An 18044-nucleotide genomic window follows, 5' to 3' on the forward strand; every position below is an offset into this window, starting at 1 on the left:
TCTGGCAACACTGCCAGCACGTCCTCACGCTCTTGCCTCAGCGTAAATCAATGAGACCAACTGAAAACGAAGCCAATATGGAACTTAAACTGTGACTATGAAAAAAGTATAAAGGTAATCGAAATTCTGTTTACAAATGAATGAAGATACCAGTGTCTTGATTGGTTAAACCTTTGAACGAAAGTTAACGATAAACAATTGACCAAGTTACGAAGACTGAAGTAGTAATTGAAATTTTCATGCCATGGGTCCTTTAAAAGTTGGACATTTGGTTTCCTCAGTTTACAGTACAGTCTCTAATCAATAGTACATTTTTGAAAGCTTTTACAAATTCCTAGTTGCATGAAAAAGAACAAAACAAACGCATCTCTTTCGAATACTTTTTTCTTTTATATAACAAACATCTTTTTTTAAACAAAATGTCTCACTTCCATTAAAAGTGATGGTTGACAAGGGCCCACAACATCGAACTACAAATGCAACGAATCATAATAAAAATAATAAACACAGAAGACAACAAAGAGATAGATCTTAACCTTTTAAAAATATACTGTAAGAAGCTTTTCCCCCAATGAAACTTGAGGAACTGGGAATCCTCGTTGAGCGGTTTAAGACAGGAAGGTGGTGATGTACCACCACCTTTTTGGATTTAAAATTTGCATTGCAGTTAAACTCTCATTCATACTATGCACAGATCAGTTGTAAAAATAACCCTTTAAAAATAGAGCATCAGTGGGGTTTAATACTTCAGGAAAATACAAGTTCCCCTCGATGCAACTTGGGAGGGCGTTGCTATGGTGAGTGGAGCTTCACGTTAAACCACGCCCCTTTGGATTTAGTCAGCTAAGTGGAGGGGCTTACCACCCCCAAATCCAGACACTCCGCAAATTTCATCTTGCATAGAGGGACTCTTGGAATAAACCGGTTCCTACTATTAACTCAGTGGCAGCTCAGTAAATAGATACTTTGATTTCTCTGTAGAATGGGCATGCGCTGGGAAAGAACAAACAACACTTTTTAAAAAGTCAGATGAGAGGGTTAAAAGGTTAAAGGTTGCCGGTGAGGGCAGAGTCCATGAGGTCGTCGTCCTCGTTTCGTATGTACACAGGACTGGGCCTGGGGGGCCTCTCGGGGCCCATCATGGAGATGGACGAGTCCGAGGCCGAGATGGGCGAGCGGGACCAGCTGTCGGGCTTCATGGGGTGCGCGGAGGGCCCCATCGACATGGAGGACTTCTTCTTCTCCTTCTCGCGGTCCCTCTCGCGGTCCCTCTCGCGCTCCCGCTCGCGCTCCCTCTCCTTCTGCTTCTTCTTCTCCTTCTTGTGCTTCTTGTGCTTCTCTCCGGAGCTCAGCGGCATGGAGCCCATGAAGTCCTGCGGGGCGTGGGGCCGCATGCTCTGGTCGTCGTCCGAGCTGGGGCTGTTCTGGTGGGACTTCTCCGCCACCGAGCTGCTGCCCGACTCGCTCTCGCTGTCGTGGTTGAGCGGCGTGTATCCCGGCGAGCGGCTGTTGCTCGGGGTGGAGCCGCTGAAGAGGGGCGAGGCCTTGAGGCTGGAGATCTGCGGGCGCATGGACTCGCCGATGCCGCCACCGCCGCCGCCGCCGCCGCCACCGCCCTCGCCGGCCTTCTGGAGGCTCACCTTGGCCTTGATGCTTGGCGAGCCGCCGTCCGGTTTGCTGATGATGATCTTGGCCAGGCCGGCTCCGGGGACACCCCCGGCCGACTTGGTGTCCATCAGCTTTTTATCCCCACCGGGGCCCGGAACCGAAACCTTGGCTTTGGCCTCCTTCTCGGACTTCTCCCGCTTGTAGTCGCCCCCTTGGGAGGACATGGGGTGCTTCGAAGGGCCCATGTTCGGGGGTGCACTGTTGGGTACGTTCCCCGGACCCGGTCCCGGTGCCGCTCCCGCGGGGCCGCCTGCCGGGGGCCCCACCTCGCAGCCGTCCTCCCCGACCCCGCCGCCCCCCACGCTCTTCAGCTTGTCGATGACCGCTGTTAGGGACGGCTTCTTGTTGCGGCTGGGGGACTTCCCTTTGGCGTTTGGGTTGTTTGCATTGTTCTGGTTTCCCCCTCCACCGCTGCTGCCTCCCCCACCGCCACCACCTCCCCCACCCCCTCCTCCTCCTCCTCCTCCTCCTCCTCCACCTCCTCCGCCGCTATTCCCCCCACCTCCCCCTTGCCCTCCCCCTCCTCCCCCCGATCCACCCCCTCCTCCCCCGTACTGGGACTGCGACCCGCCGGAGAAGGCCATGGAGCCGGAGGAGGAGCCGGACGAGGAGGAGGAGGACATGTTGCCGGAGGACGCGCCCCCTCCCATCGGCTTCTGGGACCCCATGCCGCCCCCGGAGGATGACTTGGACCCCCCCGAGCTGCCGCCGCCCCCGGAGCCCATCGGGGACTTGGCCTTGGAGGAGGGCGGGGTCCCGGGGACCCCGGACTGCTGCATCTTCATGGGGGAGGACAGCTTCTCCCCGGAGCTGCCGGAGCGGGAGTGCGAGGGGGAGATGTTGGGCTTCATGTTGGGGTTCATCAGCGACCCGGGGGGCTTGCCCCCTAGAGGTTTCATCTTGTTACTGCTGCCGATCCCTCCCCCGCCGCCCCCCGGCCCCGTCAGCCCGTGCTTGGTGATGGGGGAAGACCCCGGCTTGACCCCCATACCCTGAGAGGACCCTTTGGACTGGGACTGCCCCGGCCCCATCCCCCCGCCGGGCTTGGAGCTGCTGCCCTGGGCCATGGCTCCCTCCTTCGTCTTGATCTTGCCGGAGGAAGAGGACGAGTGGGTGTGATGGCCTTTGCCGCCGCCGCCGCCGCCGCCCGCCCCCATCCCCACAGCGCTGCTGGAGGCGGAGCTACTGGAGGTGTACCCCCCGTGGGACGAGGTCTTCCCCCCGGAGAGCGTCCCTTTGGGGATCTGAATGGTGATCTTGGGGATAGGCGGGGTGGCGCCCCCGGGGGGGGTCTGCGAGCGCCCCCCCGAGCTACCGGGGGACTTTGAGCCGCCGCCGCCGCCCATGCTCCCCCCGGAGCCGGACCCCCCGCTGGGGGGCGTGTACGGCCGGCCCCCGGAGCTGTGGGAGGGGGACTTCCCGTCGGTGTCCAGCTTCTTGCGTTTGGGCAGCTTTTCTTTGGACTTGCCCTCGCTGGACGGTGTCCTGCTGCGCTTGACCTGTTTCCCTTCCCCCATGCCGCCGCCGCCGCCGCCGCCGCCACACATGCCCATCCCAGAGGAGCCTCCTCCTCCTCCTCCACTGCTGCCGCCCTCCTCCTTGGGTCTCATGAGTCCCTGTTGCAGCTGCTGCTGCTGCTGCTGCTGCTGCTGTTTCACTTTAGCTTCTGCGTTCTTGAAGTCGCCTCCCGCTCCCGGCAGCGCCATCATGAGCGGGCTCTGGCTGCCGCCAACGCCCCCGTGGGCGGAGTGGGCGTCCCCCAAATCGGGCGCTTGCACCAGGAGGGGCTTCCCCCCGCCGCTGTTCCCCCCCCCGAAGACCATGCCGATGTCGAACGGGTCCTTCATGGAGGGCTCCGGGGTGCTCTGGTCGTGCGGCGCGGGGTTCTGGGGGGTCCCGGACGGCGTGTTCTGCTGGCTGCTCCCCCCGAAGCCTTTGACCAGGTCCAGGTCCCCGTCGGCGCTCGGCGAGCTGTCGTCGAAGTAGCGCTGGGAGAAGCCGTGGCCGGACGTCAGCAGGTCCGGGTTGAAGTCGGCGGCGTCGGGGAAGAAGTTGGAGTCGCCGCTGGTGGGCGTGTCGGCCGTGGCGGTGGCGTCCGCGATGAGGTCCGCCGCGTCCGTGAAGGGGATCTCGTTGCTGTTGGTGTTGAAGATGTCCGCCGAGTCGAAGACGGCGCTGCCCTGGCCCGAGCTCGAAGAGTCCCGGATGGGCGTGTCCAGGGGCCCGCCGTCCTCCCCCCCGCTGCCCATGTGGTGCTGGCCCGGGCCGCCGCCGCCGCCGCCCTTACCCGTCTGCTCGGGCAGGTCCGACAAGATCTCCGTGATGTCCGGGCCGATGCTGTCCGAGCTGGACAGGCGGACCATGCGGGGGGGCATGGCGGGCTGCAGCTGCTGCTGCTGCTGCTGCTGCTGCGACTGGACGTGGGGCTGGGCGTGGTAGGGCACCACCGGGCCCGAGGGCGGGGTCCCGCATTGGCTGGGCGCCGGGGTGATGCTGTGGGGCGTGTCCAGGCCGTCGCCGGGCAGGTTGACGTCGAAGATGGGGTTCTGCGAGGCGTCCACGTCCATGGAGAAGAGCTCGCGGTGGAAGTCGTCCTCGTGCGTGGCCTGGTGCTGGTGGTGGTGCTGCTGCTGCTGCTGCTGCATGGAGCTCGGCCCCTGGCCCTTCATCCCCATCCCGCCGAGGCCGCCGCCGCCGGGGCCGACCCCGCCGCCAGGAGTGCCGGGCACCGGCCCGCCCTTCTCCGTCCCCCGCGGGCGCTTCTTCTTCCCTTTGCTGCCGCTCCCGGGACAGGCTCCGCCCATGCCGTCCATCCGGGGGGAACCGGACGAGGAGTTCTGCCGCTCCAGAGGGCTGGAGCCGTACAGCGCGGCAAAGTCCTGGGTGGGGTTGTCCTTCAACAGGTTCATCAGCATGGGGTGGTTCTTGGTGTTGCTGGCCGGGGAGGAGGTGGGGGGCGGCGTCTGGTGGGGCTGCGTCGGGGCGTTCTGGGAGCTGGGACTGGAGCCCACGCTCCCGGTGATCTGCAGGAGGCTGGTCAGGATGGGGTTCTGGGTGACCTTGTTGTAGTCGTCCACGTGACCTTGTCCTTGCTGTCCTTGCTGTAACTGTTGTTGTTGTTGCTGCTGCTGCTGCTGCTGCTGGACGGATGCCCCGGCTTGCCCCAGGCACTCCCCCCCAGCTGGGGCCGGCCCGCGACTCATCCCGAACAGAGCGCCGATGGGGCCCGCAAAGTTGGGGCCCCCGGGGGGTCCGGCGCCTGTGGGCGTGTTGCCCCCGGCGAGCCCGGGCAGGCCCATGGGGTTGGCCCCGTCGCCGGCCATGTTGTAGGAGGGGCTCCCGGAGGGCGGCAGGTTGTGCTTCACCATGATCTCCACCGTCTTGGCGATGAGGGACAGGGCCGGCGTGTCGGCCTGGATGGTCTCCGCCTTCCTCCGGATGGCCCTCATGGTCACAGGGATGGACATGCACCTGGGGAGGGGAGGGGAGACGGAGGAGGTTGGTGTGGGGGCTGATGGGAGAGGTCTGATGAATGGTAACCCAACCGCAGTGCTTTTTAGGTACCGAGACAAAACGCTTACTATTGAGTTAGTAGTGCATAGTAGTGCATAATATGTATAGACAGGGTTTTCCTGGCTGAAAAAGAGGTAATGGTGTTATCTAAAAGCTGGAACAGCAGCATATTTGCAAATATAATTGAAAGAAAAAGGCAATTGACGTGCTATACAAGGTTAGTATACACGTTACCGATTTGAAACACTTTCACAATCACATTTCAACTGGTGTGTGGACGCAGAAATGTAGAGGTTATGACACTGTATTACACAGAGTAGCCGCTTGTCCTTTGAACGTCTTTGAAAGAATAGTAATTTTTTATTGACATTATAAAAAGAATACAAACTGGTGAGTAACAAAGAATGTATAAAAGGTGAGGTCCAGGTGTCTTTTCGGCTGCACAAGCGACAACCTGACCCTACAATGCATCTCGTCTCATCCCTCCTCAAGATAGATCACATCATTTACTCTTAAATTGACATGGAACATCTTGTAGTAGTTTTGTCAATAAATACATTTATTGGTGTATCATGCATTAATGTCTTACACCTGCTGAGCCTTTAATGACCTGCTCTTATTTGTTTCACTTTTACTAAAAAAAAAGATTGGCACAACCTGCAAAATGTTCATATTTAATATCAAACTAGGTTACCCCCCTGCAGTGAGAGTAGACTCGTTGGATTTCCCTAGCAGAAGGCTGGGCTGGCCTATGGATGACCCATCAACAGTGTTATGAAGTCTTTAACCTCATAACTTAACTGTTGATAACAAATTATCTTTCATTTAACCACCTATTCTTAGATATTCATGAGCCTACCGATGAGGCTAATGAATTGTTAAGGCTAATTGCCATCACACTTGTGGAATCAAGTAGGCTCTCTGCCTTGCACACAAGACAGGCGCTAATTCGACTTCCAGCCCTGGTCATATCTTCAGATGTGATGACGTCATGTTTTATTCAGGTACATTCCTGTTCTTGGGTGCAAAACAAAGATCAGCCCGTTTCCTCCGTGGGAATCCAAATCACACGAGCGTGTCCATGAATGAAATAAAGTCTGAAGCTCTCCAGGAAAGTAAGCTCTACTTCTTCAGCGCTTGTATTCTGCCTCAGTTCCCCGTAATTAAGATAAACTGCCAACGCAATACGCCACTGGAATTATATATAAGGCTTGATTTGAAAGGCTACATTCATGTGCAATGAGCGCAATATTTAACCATGATGAGAAACAATTATAATCCAAACCGAAACAGAGGCGGGGAAGATTTTGGAAAGCCTGCTTATTAAGTCTTTAACATACAGTGTCATCAAGAAAGTAGCATTGAACATTTTCAAACAACACCCAGCCCTAGAGATGCATCCCCTGTGTAAATAGTAGGCACCAGCAGGTCTTCACACTATGAAGGACTACTCACCTCTGGACCACTTTGGTGATGAAATCATCGGTGCAGATCAGGGCGTCCGACATTCCCTTGAACAGCTTGCAGGCCACCTGTTTAGAGTCAATCACCTCCATCACCACTAGAGGGAGGCAGATAGGGGGAAACAGAGGACTCAGACACCACACCTGGACAAAATCATCCCAGTAGTATAAAGTAAGAGCCTTCATTGGCCCAGGGCCAGAGCGAATACGGAGACAGGTCATTAAGAAGCAAGCAGGGCTGTTGTTCCCAAACCATTTGGCCCACTCTAATATGGCCATTATTGTGACCCCAACTTTCTACTGCTTCCACACTTTAAACCCAATTGAAAATCACACCTGTTTTTTTCATAGTCGTTTTCTTGTTGGTAAGAAAGTTTCTTTACTTGTTTTTTCCGCTTTGAACACAGAATCCTGTTTGCTTCGTTGTCATGTACGACAGCCACATGCTTGCCTCCTGGAATGTCATTTGCATCCATGTCTGAGCTCAGTGTTTGAGCAATTCTCGCTGTGTTGTGACTCTCTACCATGTCTCTGCATAAATAATGAACCATGAAGTATTCATAGTTTTTCATTTTGGAACCCTCAACCTCTCGGCCGGGACGAGGTGCATGCGGACAGACCCAGGGCGGTTGGAGAGGCTTACCACACACGAGGGATTCATTGACCGGGTGCTGGAAGGAGACGCTGAAGCTGGAGTCGGTGAGGGGGCACACCTCAAACTGCAGGAGCCCCGCTGCGTCTGAGGAAAACAGCATCAGTGAACAAGGTCTCTGCTGGCCCAGCATGCATCAGGAGACACGACCACACCACAGCTTTAGCCAGCAGACGGACACATCCCTCCTTACTTACTGTCGGCCTACTTGGCACCTATCTCTCCTGTGTGTGTGCGTGTGTGTGTGGTTATTTACGGCGTTATATTTTATCAGACTGTAAAATAAGATGGTGTTTGGACTGCTTACGAAGGCGTTAAATAGCACGTTTTCATAACAGTCAAAATGCTCATCTTGAGGAATATGTGTGGTCAGAAAGTAGCATATGGATCCACATTTCCATTCTGTTCACATGAAGGCGGTCTTGTTCTACTAGGCTACTACATGAATGCCTATAAATGACAATGTGTGTCCACTAGGTGTCTCCAAATACTTAAATAGAAAATCCACATTCATCCAAATATCTGCATCATCCAAATATCTGCTTTCATAGCATGTGATTAGACAAATTAAGTTATATTAACATATTATGATGTATGAACAACATATTGATGCCATTTATATCAGTTCAATAAAGAAGAGCAACCTACACAAGAATTGTTCAATGCACAGGAGGAAAGTCGACTCTGTAGGAAGTTGGATTAATCTGCACTTCATATTAGACTACTATCGCATTGATGTGGATTTTCTATTTTAATTAGAATTTTATTTTATTCGAGTAGAACGACACCACATCGGTATTGCTTTTATAAGGTATATTAATGTGGACTATTGGTAAAACAGCCACTGAACGTCATAAAGACTAGATGTAGGCCTACAATAACTAACATCCAACTCACATGAGCACATAAAAGGCGAAAATATGGATCCATATGCTACTTTATGAGAACTTAACGAGACAAAACGTGATGATCCAAGAGAAAACAATGTTTAGCCAACAGAGGAGCTCATTTGACTGTTATGAAACTATTGAACGCACTATTTACCGTGTTGAATAGCGCGTTTATAAGCTGTCTTTCACGCCTTTGTAGACTTAAGGAAAAGAAGCATTAAAAATTCATAAAGTCATAGTCAGTCCAAAAAATACGCAGTAAAAGACGGCGTAATGTCATCGGAAACACTTTAGTTCAGGCCGATCTTCATGAACACGTCTACAACGAGGCGTCGTTTGGAGCCCTCTAGCCTTCCATTCGTGCCCGCGTGGAGCTCCACCCACCTTCCTTGACGGAGGTGCGCTTGACGCAGCTGCCCACCAGCGTGTTGTAGGCGGCCTGGTGGCGGATGAGGTCCAGGATGGCCGGGACCTGCGCCGGGTGGCGGAAGGGGATCTTGCTGACCAGCGCCCCCTGCAGGGAGCGCCCGTCCTGCACGGGGGCGTCGCCGTTCAGGAAGTAGCAGTGCTGCTGGTCTGGAAGACACTGGGAGGGGGAGGGGAATGGGAGACCGGTCACACTGGGGTAGCAGAGAGGGAATGGGACGGGCGATATAAGGGAAACGGTGGGCCGACCCAGTTTTAATTGTTCATCTTTAAACTTGCTCAGGGTTTTTGTGTCGTTTATGCCCAGGGCGGTCAAAAAAGGAACAGGTAATGAGAGAGGAAGAGGGAGGGAGTTTCATGTAGCATAGGAACACAGGTCGGAATCTAACATGGGTTGCGGATGTATGTAGGATCTATGTAGGCGGATCGCCTACATAGTTGGTTCCATTGATTTCCATCAGAGTATGAATTAAAAGCATGTTTGTGGTGTAGTGTAGGGTAGGGTAGTGTGTGCATGCGTGTGTGCACACTTACAGAGTAGAAGTGCATGTTGTGCGAGGGCTGAGGGGGCGGTCCTCCTTCGTCCAAGCGCTGTAATTGGCTGTGGACGATCAGCTGGTACAGAGGGGAGAGGGCTGGGGGGCTGTCGAACACTGGGATCCCTACGGAGAGACGCAGACAGGCTGTTACCACACTGGCACCCCGAGCAACGCTGGAGGTGGGGTCACCGTTCAACGCACTGCTCACAACCATGGTGACGATCAGCGTGGCGACGGCAACACAACGCTGATCTTCACAGAGCTGTCTGCATTTTTACTTCCACCTCCCGTTCAATTGTACACAAGGGGGCTATATATATAACGCTTACGTCTGTAAATGTTTATGACAATATGTACTTCTGTTGGTCAACAATAGCGTTCCATAGTTATACAAGTTAAAAGTTAAATGTGTGATCTTAGGTGCACTCTGTCTGTCTGTCTGTCTGTCTGTCTGTCTGTCTGTCTGTCTGTCTCTGTGTGTGTGTGTGTGTGTGTGTGTGTACTAACCCGTTGCAGCCCCCATGCGCTGGATGAAGGAGAGGGAGAAGGCCATTGGTTGGTTCAACTTCAGGAAGAAACACACGGGGAGATCCACGCAGTTGGAGTTGGTGACCGAGGAGAAGGAGGGTGTCCTGAAACACACACACACACGTCAAATTCAGCCCGTACTAATGTACATAAAGAAATGCACTTCAACTTTATATCTATGGCAGGCTTTTCCTAGGGTGCAGTACCCTTTGTTGTCCACTGGGTGGGAGCCGGTGATGAGTGGGGCGATGGGCAGCTTGTAGATGGACGAGGTTCCCTCCACGGTGACATACACACTCACGCCCAGGGTCCTGGGAACTGTGAGACACAGTGAGGGCGTCACATACCATCATAGACGTCCTCCACCACGAGGTGTGAGGGGTTAAAGGGAAATAATGGAAGTCACCAGGGCTTTTGCCTCCGCAGATTCTCCAACCCCAACGTTAAACCGATTTGTTCAAAATATTTAAAGAACCGCAATACGCATCATATCCACACTCAGAAATCCTTGTAATATCATATCGTGATGGCCCTGCAATTTCCCGTCACTAACCATATGCCATAGACCATGGCCACTAACCAAAGTATTCTTCTTTCATTCATAGTTTGGGCCCACCAAGTTTTTGGTGTTATACAGGCAATTTATTTAGCCCGTATATATAGAGAAAATAAAGGCTGAGAATCAGCAAGAAACTGAACAGAAGGGAGACTACCTCTTGGCAAAATGACCTGGGTTGTGGATGCATCCATAAATAAAAGATAAACCCTCGGATAAAACAGGCTTGTATTTTTTGTTAAACAGATAGAAAAACACTGAATAAATCATCATCTCTGTCATTAACAGTGCAGGCTTATTGTATTGCATGCAGAGAGTTGCTTGTCCATTCTTCTTAAAGTTAATCTAATGGGCGATTCAAAACTAAATCTGGCGTTAGGCATCTTGATGCTTACAGCTAGGCTGCCAGGCTGACCCTTGGGGATCGAACTCAGCACTTTGGGGCGGGGACTTGGGACAAAGCCGCAACACTATCCCAACCTCCTGTATTTCAATCCAATATCTCCATTAGCTTATTGACACAGTCACACCCTCACCGGCATCTGGCTGGCAGTTTTCATTCAATGCCCACTTCATTCAATTAAAGGGTCCCAATTTTAGAATGGCCATTACAATTTTAAAACACATTAATGACATCATGAGTGGGCGTGTCCACCCAGTTGTCTGAGGGACAGCCCAGCCTTCCAGTCAGTACAGCCCACTGGTAGGCATGGATGTGAAACATGGATATAAACATGTGGAGATGTGCTGGGCGACCTCGTCCTGCCCTCACCGTTGGTGTCGGTCAGGTTGAGCTGGGTCCCGGTGCCCTCCTCGAACACGTCGTACGGAGACACGTAGCACTGGAGGGACACCAGGCGGCCGCCGCTCCGGCCCGTCAGCAGGCCCACACTGCCGTGGAGAATGGTCTCCACCGTGTTAGCGTTGGTGGCTAACCTGGAAACACACGGGGAATAAATAGACCTCACCAAAATGGCAGACAAGACACGTCCCTTTGGGACAGCGTAATGGGATTTCTGCCAATATTATTTTTATCTTTTGAAGATTCGTTCAAAGTGATTAAAGTAAGGCATCAGCTTAAAGAAGATAAGGTTTAAGTATTATGTTAAAGATGTTTAACCACTTAACCACTGCATTAGGTTGGCAGTGGTTAAGGCATGAGGTTATGAATCATACTTTAGGTTTAGCTACCTGAACATGTGCATCATCTTGGTGAGGTCGAGCTCCAGCGACTGCAGTGCGAGGTACATCTTCGTTTTCAGCTTACTGGAAAACACAAGAGAGACCTCATTACAAACACATATAAAACATTCATCCAAAAAACATTCTCGTTAATAGATAGTCAAAGCATTAATCAGTGTCAACAATATTTCACAAGGATTCTATATATAATGTATAACTGGACCTAATGGATGCAAATGTGTTTCACCAATATAGCCTTTCAGTTTATAGAAATCTTGAATAAGGCGTCATTACACATAAAGCATTTTTTCTGATCCTAAACTTTGAAGCAAAAAGGACCAATTGTCAGTCAATAGCGAGTGTATATTTTGTGTGCCTGCCGTCACTACTGAGGGGGTCACTACTGGGAACGACACTACTGAGGGGGTGGCCTACTTGTCTCCAGGGACCTTGTAGAGGTTGACCAGGCCCTTGAGATGCTTGGAGAACTCTTCAAAGTTCTTCTCCCTGAGGTGGGGCAGAAGAGGGCGGTGGGGACGTTAGTGTTCAGGGCATGCAGACAAATGCAGCGGAGTTGATCAGAGTTCAGTGCAGACACAATACTCAGTAAGTTGGATGTTAAATTCTCACCTCAGGTGCTGAATCAGCTCTGGACAGCTCTGTAGTCAACACATTAGGAAGGGATACCAATATTAATATTATTAATTATTACAAGGAGGGCAATCCATTCAGCATAATAGCCAATGTGGGGTTCCGCAGAGGAACTCGAAAAAAGTCTCTAAAAGATAAAAAGACTCTAGAGGAATAAAAAATCACCAACAACACCATTAGACAAACAGTAACTAGCACAGGTAACTTGCATCGGTAACCAGCACACCATCACCAAAGAGGGTACCGTTAACTATTAGGGTTTGGAGGTATTGAAAAAAGGGAATTAATCATGGATATGGATAAATATTACGATATTGTTATGAATTCTAAATACCATTATAAACAGCTTAACTGAGGTTCATTGCATTGTAGAATATGGACATTTAAAGTATGTTGTCAGACCCAAACCTGGGTGACCCCTCTGTCAGATGTTTGAACCCTCACATTAGGATCCTTTCTACACAGACTACACTGTGTGCCGTGACAAGTCTTTGATTTCAGAACATCCCACTTAAACAACCACTAAAAGAACATAACGGATAATATGGAGGGGTTGGGGAGGGGCGACTGACCGCTGGGTTCTCTCCGTGGTGCGCCACCTTGACGTCCACCAGCTGCCCGGCCGGCTCCAGCTGCACCTCCACGTAGAACATGTCCGAGGTGATGTAGCACTCCGTGCCCGACGGGGAGAGGTGGGAGCCCAGCCTGGAGGCACCGAGCGACCCCAGGAGGAGGAGGAGGAGGAGGGTGGAGGGAGGAAATCAGAGGGGTTTGATGAGTGGACTCAGCAGTGAGCCATCAATGAGGTCGCTGTGGGTTACAGGGCACACCGCAGTGTAGCAGTGTTCCCACAACGGAGGTAGGATGAATCACTGACGACAAGAACTTTGTCAGAAGAAGATAAACACACACGTTGATTTGTTTTTGCAGGGGCTGGGCAACTTTTTAATCAGCCAAAAACTTTAGTGTGCAATAATAATAAATAAAATGTATATAGCGCTTAATATGGTACTCTAAGACGCTTTACATATTGCCCTATCAAAACTATGTAAGACAGACTAGGAATAAAAGAAAAACAGAGGTTAAACATGAAGAATAAGGTGGGAGTTAGGTGGGGAAGAACAGTAATAAAAAAAGAAATTAAAAAAAAAGTAGTAGTTAGGTGTAGCGCCAGCCCATAGTCATTATCGTTATAACGTATGGTGTTGTCACATTGAAGCACTGTAGAGGGAGAACTCACATGTTCTGGCGAGCAATGGACTCCAGACGATCCGTCATAGAGGCCAGAGAAGACACTGAGGAGAGACCAGACATGTAAAGACTTCTCCTGGGAAACGACCAGCTGCTTCAAGGCACCTGCTCCCGGATAGAGTTCCCTGTTTGTTCACTAATTTTTATACATACAATCACACAAGAATAAACCCTTCCATCTTTACAAATGAGCATCAAATCAGAAGGTTGCTGATGGTAGCACTGTTTTATTGTTACAAATAATAAATAGGTAAATAAAAGAATACAAAACAAAATGGACGCTTGTATTGAAGAGGGGACATGCAAGGAGTTCTGCCGTTACCCAATTTTATACAATTCATCTTTGAAGGAATATAAAAAGGCACACGAAGGGTGCTAAACTCCTGACGGGAAACGCTTGGGAAAGATGAAATTTCATTTTCTTTCCTGCTGCTCATGTTTCCTCTTATTGACTTTTAGAGCATTCGGCCCAATGTATTCTGGTGCATTACTGCCACCAACTGGCATGGAGCCTCCCCGGTCAGACTCCATCCCTCTCCCTGGGGAAGGGGGGGGGGGGTCCTACCTTTCAGGGCTCTCTGGAGGGTCTCCAGGCAGGTGAGGAGGAGCTGGTGTCCAGCTGCGTGCATCGCCCCACGCTTCTCCTGTGAACAGACAGGTAAAGGAGCTGAGACCGTCAGGGGAGTTAGGTGACTAACTGCTGTGACCGATTCAGAGTCCAACACCCCGAGTATCATGGACCAACCACTGATCTAATCAAACAGTGATTTGATCCATTTCTTATCTGATAAAAACTCTAGAGGTTATGTGCGTTAACTTGTTAATGTTAACAGCCCAAATATAAGATACACAAGATATACAAATTTGTATTTAACCATACATGCGTTTTTTTTAATCTAGCATATAACAATATATGAAGTACATAAAATATAATTCAAAGAGTTGCGATGTAAACCACTAGCGGCCTCTCATGGCCAGAGTAAGCATCAGAGAGCATTGCATACAGAGTACAGCACCGTAAAGTCACAGGGGGTCTCACCATAGCCTGTCGGACCACCTTGCTGGTCTCCTGCCATGGACGAGAGGCGCTGTGTTTGGCATGGAGGCGCTCTAGTAAAACCGCCACACGACTCTGCTTCTCCGCTTCTGGAAACACACCGGTCAAGGGTTATTTTTTCTACTTCTGCTTCTTGCATTGATGGTTTCTTCTGTGTCGGAGACTCTGGGTGTAGTCAAAATAACGAAAATCCTGAATCCAGTGACATCATGTGATCCATACATAATGTGAAGACGAAGTGTCTACAAATGAGAAATTTAACATATATGCCAACCTCCTCGACTCATTCATCATAAATTAAGTGATAACTTAGCAGGAAAGAGGAATCGAGGTGTCCATCGCCCTCTATAGTTGTACATGGACCAACCTTAACCTTAGTTTTTCATTTACTAACCCTAAACCTAGTTTTACATAAACTAAGCCTAACCTTAGTTTTACAGTTACTGTACTAATCCTGAACTTAGTTTTACATAAATTAACCATAACCTTAGTTTTTGCATAGTTGGAAAGCTACAGGTATGTGATGCTAAGCTCCACAGCGTAACGCATACAGTATTATTTACACTTAAGGCAAATCACACATTCACTCAGGCTTGGGAACACTAGTGTCTTCCACACCCAGAACTGGCTTGTCTGCATCCTCCTCTGCATACACCTATACTATAATTGCAGCTGATGAGTTTTGGGCTTAAGACGATATAAATTAATGCAAATATTATGATCTGTCTACTCTCACAACACGTGAAAGTGTCATTCTGGTTGGCCCATGAGAACTACTATCTACTTTTTAGTCACTTTGCAATGCTTACAGTCAATACAGATACATGTCAAACAGGAGCAGATAGGGGTTAGGGCATCTTGCTCCATGATACCTACAGGTAGACTGCAGCCTTTGGGTCTACAGTAGGTATACACAGAGTGAGCACACTATACAAACAATACATTTAATCAAAATGCCATGGCTTGTTTTTAAAGCAACTCCCTGACCTTCATGATCGATCAAACAGTCATCCTAAACATGACTTATCTAACCCTTGCAGGTTAAGACGCTTGAGCAGCTGCTACTGTCACCAAAAGGTTCGAGCTTTTACTAGCTCGAAAATACAGCGGTACATTTGACAGTGACATAGTAGTAGAGAGTGGCATAATAGTAGTACATGTTGTAATTATAATGGCAAGAGGATGTGGTGTCAACGGGGAAAGAATAAAGATTCAATACACAGTAGAGGACCATAATTGATAACCCATCTTCACCAGATGTCAACACTATTAGCACGTTTCTGGCTAACAACTATATGGCTTCCTTGTCATCCATAACAACATCAATTATGCTCAATTGTGGATTGCATTAACCTGGTCCAGGCTAAACGTAGGTGACATAAATAGGGAACTGCATTAACGTTACTGTAGAAACATAAATACTCATACTAGGCAGCATACAAACTCCAGCTAAGCTACATAGCCTGTTGGCTAACTGTTAGCACCCCGATCGCAGCCCATGTTTGAATGAGCGGTGGGTATTCAAACCAAAATAAAATTAGAAAAATAGGTTTTCACCTGTTCCCTCTTCTTCCTTCTTAATCCTGTCACCGGTAGCCTGGATGGCTGCTTGTTGAGCCGACAGGGTGAGCTCTCTAGCGGGGCTAGCGCTTTGGATAGACACCGCCGCCACCGCCGCAGCCATTGTTGGGTTTTGTTTTCGCTGATCCGCCCTCAGGGCTTCCGTAGTTCACCACGGGGTACCTCCGACCGGGACCCCTCGCAGCTGACGTTTGCGTGAATCGCGTCATATTCAGGAGATCAGCGTATATCTATTAATCATCATTACCATTTCAACATTATCATAGAGGTTGAGGTGATCATTTCATTGGTATTGTAACAGACATCTAGCCAAAGTCCTACAAATACAATGTTGGATGGATGGCCTATAGGTTTTACCATAGGCCCATGTCAGGATTTACAAATGGACTATTTATAAAATACATTTTATAGTCATGGTTTTATCTGATGTATATCAGATAAAATGTTTTCTACACACTCATGGGTGTGATATAGTCCTACATTATATAATAGAGTATTATATATGTCATATATTTAATTGCATTTAATAACATTCAATTAGGTTATGTAGGCTTCCCCTTGTCTGTTTAGAAACGTTTCAGTTCTTGTGAAGAATCACTATACAACCGAATGAAGAATAGATGTAAGAGATTACACAGACAGAACTGCAGATGGCGTGCGATCGTCGCGTTTACGCGACTCATGTGCTGCCAAGAGCGACCGGCACAAAGCGCCGAATCCATCCCTTCGCATCTAATATTTAGCACCCTAATTATACATGTAGTTATATATCTAAAAACAGGATAGGTCAGTATTTTGAACTCAAAGTAGATACACATACTTTGTTACCTCATGCTTGTTCGGTAAATGCAGAAGAATTAAACAATACAATTAATTAAATCTGGCAAGAAATTATTGAATATCACATACAATCATTTGAGATGACCAGCTTTCAAGCACACACACACACACACACACACACACACACACACACACACACACACACACACACACACACACACACACACACACACACACACACACACACACACACACACACACACACACACACACACACACACACACACGCGCACGCGTTGAAGGATGACTTGGAGCACATACACGAGCCCATCCAGCAATGGCATGGAGGGTAGGGAGAGGGGAGTGGGCACCTGGGCCCCAGGGCCAGCTGAGCCCATGCAGCCCGCTCCACGAGGGGCCCCTAGGGAAGACTTTACCACCAACTGTTATGACCCGCAATAAGAGGCTGCACAAGTGTGCATGGAGCCCCATAAACACATGCGCACGATGGCAAATACGCACGAGATATTCTGATCATGTGCACACGAACCACATGCATGCATAAACACAGACATATATAAACATAGGACCTAGACACACACACACACACACACACACACACACACACACACACACACACACACACACACACACACACACACACACACACACACACACACACACACACACACACACACACACACACACACACACACACACACACATTATCTCTCAAGTCCCACAAACACATTCACACACACACACACATATTCATGAGAACACTCTTATCATATGCATATGCATCATGAATAAAGGACTTCACACACCAGAGCATGAATCCATGCAAACGTAACCACTTTCAACACACAAAAGTACTGTATACATGGCTGTACACTGTGCAAATAGTAGTGTAGCTGTTAATTGGTAGCATATAACAGCATAAAACAGCATAAAACAGTCAGACACCATTACAACCTTCAAGTCACAACTCAAAACTCACCTGTTCAAACTCGCACACAACGTCTAACTGATCACTGTTTTGATTGTTTGTTTGTTTTGTTTTGTCTTGTTTTTGTTTTATTTATTTCTTATTAATTATGTTTATTTATTTATTTTTTCCACAATGTCTTGTTTTTTTTAAACGATTTACGATGACTATATGCTCTGTAAGGTGACCTTGGGTGTCTTGAAAGGCGCCTCTAAATTAAATGTATTATTATTTATTATTATATAATGGTAGCGTATAAGTGTAGGCTTTTCATGTAAATGGAAGTGTGTACTGGTAGTGGTACTGGTACAACTAGTAC

The 18044-nt window shown here is 49.3% G+C and overlaps 2 protein-coding genes across 3 annotated transcripts in view; one reads left to right on the top strand and one right to left on the bottom strand.

Annotated features, from left to right (window-relative positions):
• Positions 1-366: 366 nt before the first annotated feature.
• Positions 367-16103, bottom strand: med1 (mediator complex subunit 1). Of its 2 annotated transcripts, none has more exons than XM_060036251.1 (16): positions 15934-16103; positions 14359-14462; positions 13885-13963; positions 13309-13363; positions 12641-12773; positions 12048-12076; positions 11853-11924; positions 11427-11501; positions 11008-11171; positions 9886-9997; positions 9659-9783; positions 9147-9274; positions 8571-8772; positions 7288-7383; positions 6637-6742; positions 367-5139 (listed from the first exon to the last, which is right to left on the bottom strand). In XM_060036251.1, the coding sequence occupies exons 1-16, from the start codon at positions 16058-16060 to the stop codon at positions 1047-1049; spliced, it is 5700 nt and encodes a 1899-aa protein (XP_059892234.1). In that variant the 5' UTR covers positions 16061-16103; the 3' UTR covers positions 367-1046. The 2 variants fall into 2 exon arrangements, with proteins under 2 accessions (XP_059892234.1, XP_059892233.1); XM_060036250.1 differs by having other exon boundaries at positions 14359-14465; positions 15934-16102.
• A 971-nt stretch (positions 16104-17074) lies between these two features.
• The window catches only part of LOC132446810 (uncharacterized), a 13728-nt gene continuing 12758 nt past the window's right edge, over positions 17075-18044 (top strand). Inside the window, exon 1 of the mRNA XM_060037275.1 lies at positions 17075-17086. Coding sequence (XP_059893258.1) covers positions 17075-17086 — 12 coding nt within the window. The remainder of the gene's footprint in view (positions 17087-18044) is intronic.

Source organism: Gadus macrocephalus, chromosome 18 (genome assembly GCF_031168955.1).
Source record: "Gadus macrocephalus chromosome 18, ASM3116895v1".
Lineage (NCBI taxonomy): Eukaryota > Metazoa > Chordata > Actinopteri > Gadiformes > Gadidae > Gadus > Gadus macrocephalus.

Coding starts and splice junctions, on each gene's coding strand:
- med1 (XM_060036250.1), bottom strand. CDS start 16,060: ATGGCTGCGGCGGTGGCGGCGGTGTCTATCCAAAGCGCTAGCCCCGCT. Junction 11,172..11,426: donor AAGATGATGCACATGTTCAG/GTAGCTAAACCT, acceptor GTGTGTTTCCAG/GTTAGCCACCAACGCTAACA. Junction 9,998..11,007: donor CAACCTGACCGACACCAACG/GTGAGGGCAGGA, acceptor TGTGTCTCACAG/TTCCCAGGACCCTGGGCGTG.